General features: G+C 39.3%; 1 gene segment (V, D, J or C); it reads left to right on the top strand.

Annotated features, from left to right (window-relative positions):
• The first annotated feature begins 317 nt into the window (after positions 1-317).
• LOC122543679 lies at positions 318-915 on the top strand. The segment is given in 2 exon segments: positions 318-420; positions 548-915. Coding segments are annotated over 2 exon segments (414 nt in total).
• Positions 916-9,344: the final 8,429 nt, after the last annotated feature.

Here is a 9,344-nt window from a genome sequence, read left to right as displayed (position 1 = left end):
ATAAGCTTCTACCTGTATTATGTAATTATGAAATCCTTGATCATTTATGCCCCCCTCCATATTTGATTGTTGGTGATTCTTTGCTCGGGCAGGGTTGTATCAGACTTTTCAACGTTCAACCCTTCTGGATGCGGCTGTACGGCATTGTTCACCTTCTGTTCTGACACGGCATAATGAGTTCACTCAGAGCTGTATCTGCTGCAGATCCACCCTCAGCTTCCGTTTGCTGCCTTGTCTCTGACGCGCCTTCCCTTCTCTGTGATACTGCAGAGATCGCAGTAGCCGTCACTGTTACTCATCGAGTGAAACAGCTTTGATCAGGATCTCTGACAAAGGATTTTCCAGACTGCAGAATTACATACTCAGAGTGCACCATGAGGAATATTCTCACACCACTCCTCATCATTGTTTCAATTCTCAGTAAGTGTTTGTTTCCCATTAATATTCCATTTCTCCAGACACAGATGTTTGCAACCTAAGGGTTAATATTCGGAAAACAATGACGGTAATGGACGTAATCTTGAAAATTGCTTTTTGTTTTTCTTAGAATGGAGTCAGCAAGATACGGTGGAACAGCCAGACTCTGAATTGGCAGTTAAAGAGGAAGGCAATGTCACACTAACCTGCAGTTTGAAGACAAGCGATCCCAACCCTTATGTTCACTGGTACAGTCAGCTGCCAGGGCAGCCTCCAAGGTACATGGTTTATATAGCTGGAGAAAACATTGTCAAGAAGAATCCAGATGTTCCTGAACGATTCGCTTTCAAATTTACGAAATCCACGAAGCATGCGGAGTTAACAATCAGCATGGCCATCATCTCTGACTGTGCCATGTATTTCTGTGCAATGACGCTCACACTGATACAGAGTAATGGCACAGCCCCTACAAAAACTCACGCTGAGAGTGCCAGTTAAAGAAGGCTCATTCACACCTTGAAACAGAAGGAACAATTAAGCTCCAGAGGAAGAGTCAGAGGAGTGACTTTAAGTTTGAAAAAAAAATGCACGATAACTTAAAGTTAGCTACTATTCAGAGATACATCAATATGTTAGCTTCGAATGCAAACCTGCTAAGAATGAACTGCACAAACCCATCCATGGAGCTCTGTTTCTGATCTTGTTTCCCACTAAGCTACTCCAATATCATAACTTCCCATCGGTACAGGCAGTGAAATTCTACATCACGAGAGAAATTACATTTTACTTGTGGACTTCTGGTAATGCAAAACTTTCTGTCGGTATGTTAGTTCAGAAATAATGTTTTCTCATTAACAGGAATTGCTGACTGAGTAGCACATATAAATGAAATGCCGAACTTTTCCTTCCACACATTTGAGAGAAATAATCAGAACAAGCCGCAGAGACCGCCAGCTCACAACGTACATGTTAAAATCCTTTCCCAGGTTGGGTGTTAAATGCAGCTTCTTCAACAGTTATATGAAATGTTGAATGAATAGAAGATTCACATTTGAAATCCACAATTGGCTGTGTCGGACATCCACTAATAATCATCAAACAATAATAAAGATATAAAAAGACAATAATAAAGATGCTCCTTAGAGTAGAACATACTGTGTTGTGGCAAGTTGATTTTTATTACATTCTGTATCTTACAAGCCGAATTTTTTTTTTCCATAGAAGTTTCTAAATTTCATGACGAATAGGGCGCATGGTATTGGGGGCAAAGCACTAACTTGGATTGAAAGTTGGTTGGCTGATAGGAAACTGGAAAAGCACAGCCGGTAAGGCAGCACCCGAGTATCAGGAGAATCGACATTACGACCATTTGCCCTTCATCCTCAATTTTTGCTCCCTGTTAGTGCGAGTTCTCTGCTCACTTCTGAAGCAAAGGTGTGACTTTCTGGCTGTGAGAGTGAAACCTTAGATAGTGGGACCTCCCCTTAAATATCAAAAGGATCAGATTGTTTCTTTCCTCCAGATTAGGAAGGACTCAAGGAAAACTAAAATGCCTTGCTGAGTTGGATTTTTGCCAAAGGATGTGTTTGATGGACACTGTCTATACTGGAACAGTTGATAATTAGTTGTTAAAAATGCATTACATTGTTAAGTACTTTAACAGATTTAAAGTTGTGTCTTTTTTTGGTATATTAATTGTGCACTAAGCATAGAATGTGTTTTTATTTAGTCGTAGACTGGTTGAATCATTACTGGAAGCTACTACCTTGAAATAAATGTAAAAGTTACAGTCTAGGTTATGTAATGAAAACAATTTGGGGGATATGAGTTTTAGTCCGGTCTATAACTAATGGGGAATCTGGTCTGGAATCAAAATCTCTAATTCAATATTGGAGTTTGAACTTTTGGATTTAAAGAATTTTAGTGGTCCGGATTGGAATTCTCTATTCTTGCGTAGATTTCGGCTGATTTACATGATGAGTGCCTTGACAAAGTTTGCGGAAACGCCGGCTTACCTACCAAACGTGATGAAGGCAGACGTTTTAAAATTGGCAAACAAGCTGGAGATGGAGGTTATTGTTGTAACAGATTAGCGTTTAAAATTGCCAGAAATGCATGCAGAGTTAATAGAAATAGTTAAAATTCAAACGCAAATGAAACCGCTTAAATTCCAGATGATAGCAAGGGAAAAGCAAAAGAATGAATAGCCCAAACATAAAAAGAGAGAAACAAACAGATAAAGTTAGAAGAAGAAATTGAGAAAGACAGACTGGAAAGTCCAAACCGACTTAGCAAAGAGCTAGGTAAAATTTGATGTGAGATAAGGCAGGAACAGGATACTGATTAAGGATGATCAGCCATGATCAAATTGAATGGTGGTGTAGGCTCAAAGGGCAGAATGGTCTCCTCCTGAACCTATTGTCTATTATCATTTATTTTGGAAAGAAAATATAACATTTATCACATTATGCACTGCTGGAATAAGATTGTGCATTTTATGATTAATTCAAATTATTTAAATGAGCTACCATTGACATCTAATGGCAGTGTACTCTCACGGACACCTGCAGTAGTGAAGAGGGACATCTGCTGATTATCAGCAGGTTAATGAGTCCTGTGTCTGTTAAATAAATGACTTAAATCAGTGTGAGCGGTTCGTGCTGGGACATCCTTCTATAAATACTTGCCGGACGCTTATTTCCATTGACCTGGAGGACCCTGTCTCAATTTGAAAGCAAACGTTTTCAACTTGGTGCCACATGGCGTACATATAGTGTACTTCACTACAAATCAATATATTGAAATTTCTGTCTTTCGATGATGTAAAATGAAAGAGATAGCTTAATTTTGGAATTTGTCGTGTAACATGACCATTGTGATGATTAACTGATAAGTATAGAAAGAAAAAAAAAAGGCCTGAAACCACAGCGCATCCGGCAGAATTCATGGAGAGAGAGGAAGATGGTATGTAAAGTTAGATGACACTTGATCAGCGCTTGTAAAAAGTAAAAACCATGCAACGAAATGTTTTCTCAGACATGATAACAAATTTGAAAATAAATTGGTTCTCCCTGAAATAGTTATTCATGATCAGATAGGAAGATGTACCTGTTATCCGTATCTCTGCTGATAGTTTGTTCTGAACGGAAGCACCAGGCAACTTCCAATCAATATTTTAGATGCATTGTTTTGCATGTCAGCCAATCAGTTAACTGCTTCTTTATTCTACAATTCAACACCTATTCCACGGTCAGCGAGAAATAGAATGAAATCGAAACCGGGCTCTCCTGCAGTTGAAATTGATAGGGCACTTGAAATTTGGAGTTATTTTGTGCCTGTCCTCATTCATGCAAGGCGGGAAATACCAACATTTATTTTTCACAGCAATGCTTAGATTTTTCTTTCATAACGGGCACTTGTTCACCATTGAAATGGATTTCGTTTGAGAATTTGCAGCAGTCAATGTCTGAGATTCGCTGTTATATTGTTGCTGACAATGCACCGAGGTGCAGGGAAAGATATAAAACGCCTTCATTGCACGTTTGATAGGGAATATGTGTTGCAACGATCAGTAAAATTGGAAATAGATTGAGGATCATGAGAGTACAACATGATGTAAGGAAAACATATATTGTTGCCTACTTGCTATAGATCTACTTGACAGAGACTAATGTCATTACAGCGGATTCTCAATGTCAGTGACTGTATCCACAGAGATACTGCACTTGACGTTTCCATCAGAGCAGCTGAATGCATTCTGATTCCGATAATAGAACGCTCAGAACTAAGGATTCTTATCGCACATTGGTAGCATTCCTGACCTTGGTATAGGCAGCCTACATTGAATTCTTATTTAGTTTAAGAATGCGTGTCTAATGTTGTTTAAAATATGTCCACAGTGACTGTAGCACCAATGAGCACTACCAGTGATTAGTAACGAACTGTGAGCCTATACATTTCAGAATAGAAGGTCAAATCTCTTCTTGATGGTGACAGTCAAGGATAGTGGATTGTCCCTCTGCACCTGTGTCTTGACTACACTGTATCATTGATTCATAATGACATCCAAATTTAAAACAAGGTATGATGTGAGGCATAGACAGAGCAGATAGCCAGATACATTTTCCAGGGCGGAAATGGCTACCACGGGGGGTATAATTTTAAGGTAATTGGAGGAACACTTAGGGATATGTCTGAGGTAGGTTCTTTCCACAGCGAGTGGTGGGTGCGTAGAAAGCACTGTAAGAGGTGGTAGTGGAATCATATACATGAGGAACATTTAGCTACTCTTGGTTAGGAACATGGATGATAGTATATTAAGTGTATGTTTCTTAGTTGGATCTTAGAATGGGATAAAAGGTAAGCACAATGTTGAGGGCCGAAGAGCCTATACTGTTCTGTGTTCTGTGTTCTAAGCTGATGTTCAGGCTATTTGTAGCTTGCAGAACTATCTTAATATTGGGAACATTATCAAATTGTGGACGGAATTAAGGCCTCGGCTTGACAATGAGTGCATCCTGTCTCTGTCCTGGGTAGCTATTTACTATCAGAGAAGTTTCAAAATATTTTTTGCGTGGTCGTACTTCAGGGATAATGCTCTGTGCACGAGGCCAGAAGGATTGTATTCAAGATTCACCCGAGTAAATACAAATGGCCAGAGAGTTGTTTACAGGCACGTTCAAATTGTTTGACGAAATAAAGTGTTGTTTAAGTCTGAAGCAGAAACGGTGTTCTTCAAAGCGTTTCTCATGAGAGCAATAGATAAGGAGTCGACCATGATTGCGTATTGACATTATAAATCCATCCATCGACTTTGATAAATTCTGTTTTGGCACAGAACCGAATGGTGCAGACTCAGTGTTACTGAATTAATGTGAGTTAAGTGTTTGGGAACAACAGTCCCTCATTTGCAGTTCCAAGTACACAGTGTTTGGTGGATTGCATTATCTCTGCATGCATTTCAGGATTCATGTTACGATCCAATCTATTTACCATACAAAACGTGAATTTGAAATAACTCTTAATATGTTCTGAAGGTCTTTTGGACAGAAGCAACAAATAATAGGCACATCGATAATAGTAAGATGAAGGGTATGTAGCATAGTTTGATCGTAGAGTAGGATATAAGGTCGGCACAACATGGAGGGTTGAAGGACCTGTTCTGTGCTGTACATCCTATGTTCATGTTCTCAGCTGTTTTTTTGGATGCTGTTTGTTTCAAGCAACTTGTAATAAGTAGGTCTACCAGTTTTCCTTTTCTGTGAAGCCAGAATCAAAATACAAAAGCAGATAAAGGCACGAGTGGAATAAACCTGCAAATACTCGCAGATGTTTTCCAAGCTTTTAGCTTTTACCTGATTCTGTGCCTCATGGTTCACTGGTAGCCCACTATAACAATCATACTCAGACTGCTTATATTGAAGTAACTGTACTTATTATAGGTGGCCACTGTTATCATATATACGGTCCTCAAACCTCTTTATCATCTCATGTTACCACATTATTAATAATTATTTTTGGATTTTGTACCAGTTTGTGCAGATACCACTGCATGTAATCCAATTTCACTGATACTCTTCAGTCACGGCTATTGTCTCCAAAGACTGTGTTATTCGACCTGCAGTTAGGCCACCTGTGGACACAGACGAAGAAAGTATGAAATATTTACCAATAATCACACAAACGAGTTTGTATGTGAGAATTTATGTGGAGTCTCTAATTTTACGAGCTGTCTTTATATGGTTATTTCACCTCAGTAATGTTATCAAAGCATTGATATTGTTTAATCATTGCTCATGAATTAACATTCCATTCCCATCCTAGGAAACAGATGATGGAGTGGGATTATCGCTGGGCTGTTAATCCAGAGAACAAGGCAGTGTGCTGCCGACTCAGATTTGAATCGCAGCATGGTGGAATTTGAAAACAGCAAAGTGGGAAAGTAAGGCCCCAATGATGACTATGAACCCATTGTGAATTGTCAGAAAAAAAAATCTGAGTCTCTAATGTCCTTTAGAGAAGGAAATTGCCATTCTTACCAGGTCTAATCTGCATGCGAATCCGTAGCAATTTGCTTGATTCTTAACTCCCCTCTGGGCAATGACACATGAGCAATAAATACTGCTCTGGCTAGAGATGCCCACATTCCACGAATAAAAAGGAACAACAAAGTTGAACTTCTGAGTTTTGGGCAAGTGCAATTATGACATGAGGCACGTGTTGAATTTCTGATGTGAGCATTAACTCTGAGCAGGCTGATTAGGAAATGATAACAGCTGTAACGTTGCGGTGGTAGTATCTGGATCTCTGATCTAGGAAACACACCTGTTTCAAAGATGCTAAATCACACATCTGAACATATTGTTTAGAAAATATGTAAACTAGCATTGCACCTGACATTAAGGCCTTCAATCCTAGCAAGGAAGCGAGAATCAGGTCTTTTGTCTTTACCAAAGAGGATTGGAGAGCGTCTCTGTCTGTTCAAAATTGTGCTGTTTTGATCGATTGATTGCACTTGGTTGGCTCCAACCAAAGCTACAACATTTTAAACAAGTATTATTACAGTGAAAGATAACTTTTATTTAGGGCAGTTTTAACTGTCTGAAACAGATAATCTAAAATGTCAGTGCAAAAAATTCTATGTCAAGCCGCCAAAGGAAACTGTCATTAGTTGAAAAATAACAAGAGCATGGAAAACGTGGAGGCGCAAAACAATTTGAATAGCATATTGGCTTCAACCTGTGCTAGTATGCAGCGAATATACACCAGCAAAGGGTGGCAATGTATCACCCAAAATATAAGATCATTGAATCTGGAAAGGAACTGTGACTTTATTAAGTCAGTATTATCCCTCCAGACATTATATCTCTCACTGTCTCTTCTAAAACCGAAACTTAATAATGATCAACCCACGCTCTCGAGATCATCTCCAATCTTTTGAACTTGTACCTAACCAGATATTGATACAAACAGAAACACACACACACACATACATGTACACACATATACATACACGCTTACACGCACAAACAGGAGAATGCAAAAGCAGACATTCGGGCACAGAAACGTGCAGAACGAGACATAGAATAGTACAGGCAAAGAATTTTGCTGCACATGAAAATATCCCGTGGACCATCACATCTGCGCTGGTCATTAACGAGCAATTGACTATTCCAACCTCATCTTCCAAAAATTGGCCAATTCCTTTGGATTACTTGGCATCGCATGTACATGTTAAAAGAATTACCAAATGCTAACAGGGTTTTTGCCTCTACCATCCTCAAAGACTGGCTTTCAGATTTTGGAAACGCGTCAGATGAATAAAAGCTCTTCACACTTTCCCTGAATCTAATAATGCCTCTTACTTTAAATTTATGCAGCGGTCATTGAAGCGTTCACCAATGGGAACATTTACCTCTGTGCATTCTATCAACATTTGATCCTGTCCTTTCAATCGAAACTCGAATTTCAATCGAATTTTAGTCAAGACAATATTATTGCCGTCATGCCACATTAACGTTAACTAAAACTTTACTGAGCTGCTGAGCGCTGTAAAGCTTGGTTGATTGGATCCATCATGCCAAATTGTTTTCACTTGTTTAGATTTCAGTAATCTATGCAACACGATCGAGAGAGTTGACAAATTAGATTGTTCTTTCATAACGGGCACTTGATGCCTAGCAGCCACGATGTTTGCCTTTGAAATGGATTTAGTTTGAAAATTTGGAGCAGACGGTGTCGGAGGTTCATTGACATGAAATGCCTTCATTGCATGTTTGATAGGGAATATGTGTTACCATGAACAGGAGAAATGAAAATGAATTGAGGATCCTGACAGTACTTCATGGTGTATGGTAAAACGCATTTTATTTCACTCTTGCTATAGATATACTCGACACAGGCTGATGGCAGTACAGCAGTTTCGCATTGACCTGAGTCGGTGATTGTTACCCATTTGCAGAAATCACATTTTGAGTTTTCCATCAAAACAGCTAAATGTTCTTATTCTGATAATGCAAGGTTCAGATTTAGGGTCCTTATCGCACATTGGTAGCATCCCTGACCTCGATGTAGGCAGCTTGCATTGAAGTTTTACCTTGTCTAAGGGTACGTGATACTGTTGTTTAGAAAATGACGCCAGTGCCTGTAGAGCCCAATGAGCATGACCAGTGTTCAGTAACGAACTGTGTATCTATGCATTTCAGGAGAGAGATTGTCTTATTTTAGACACTCTTACGATCGGTTACAGTCTAGAATAAGGCTTCTGTGTCCTTGGTACAGTGTGTCATAGATTCCTTGTGATTTCACAATTTAAAACAAGCTGTGACGTGAGGCAGAGATAGAGTGGATAGCCAAAGACGTTCTCCAACGACGGAAATGGTTATCATGACGTGGCTTGGATGAAGGTTTAGGGGAGATTTCAGAGGTCGTTTCTTTACCCAGAGAGTGTTGGGTGCGTGGAATATGCTACCAGAATTGCCAGAAGAGTCAGATACATTGGGGACATTTAAACGACTCTTGGATAGCCACGTGAATATTTGAAAAGAAAAAGAGTCTGAGGGTGAGTTTCATCTACAGTAGGATAAAGTAGGATAAAACAAAACTGAGAGCCAAAGCCTCTATTCGGTGCTGTACTGTTTCCTCTGTTCTAAGTTCTAAGCTGCTGTTTCGTCCATTTGTAGACTGAATATTGGCAACAGAAGCAAATGAAGCATGAAAATAAGGCTACGATCTGCCAATAAGTGAAACCTGTCCCTGTCTTGGGTTACAATTTAATATGTGCCAAGTTTCAAAACATTTTTTGGGTTATTATGGTTCAGAGATAGTACCCTTAGCTGTAGGCTAGAGGACTGTGTCTAATTTCACCATAGGAAAAAAAACCCGCCACACTCTTGTTTCATGCCATGTACTGAAAAAAAAACTGTTGA

Source organism: Chiloscyllium plagiosum, chromosome 44 (genome assembly GCF_004010195.1).
Source record: "Chiloscyllium plagiosum isolate BGI_BamShark_2017 chromosome 44, ASM401019v2, whole genome shotgun sequence".
NCBI classification, from domain to species: Eukaryota; Metazoa; Chordata; class Chondrichthyes; order Orectolobiformes; family Hemiscylliidae; genus Chiloscyllium; species Chiloscyllium plagiosum.
This window is presented reverse-complemented; position numbering and strand designations above follow the sequence as displayed.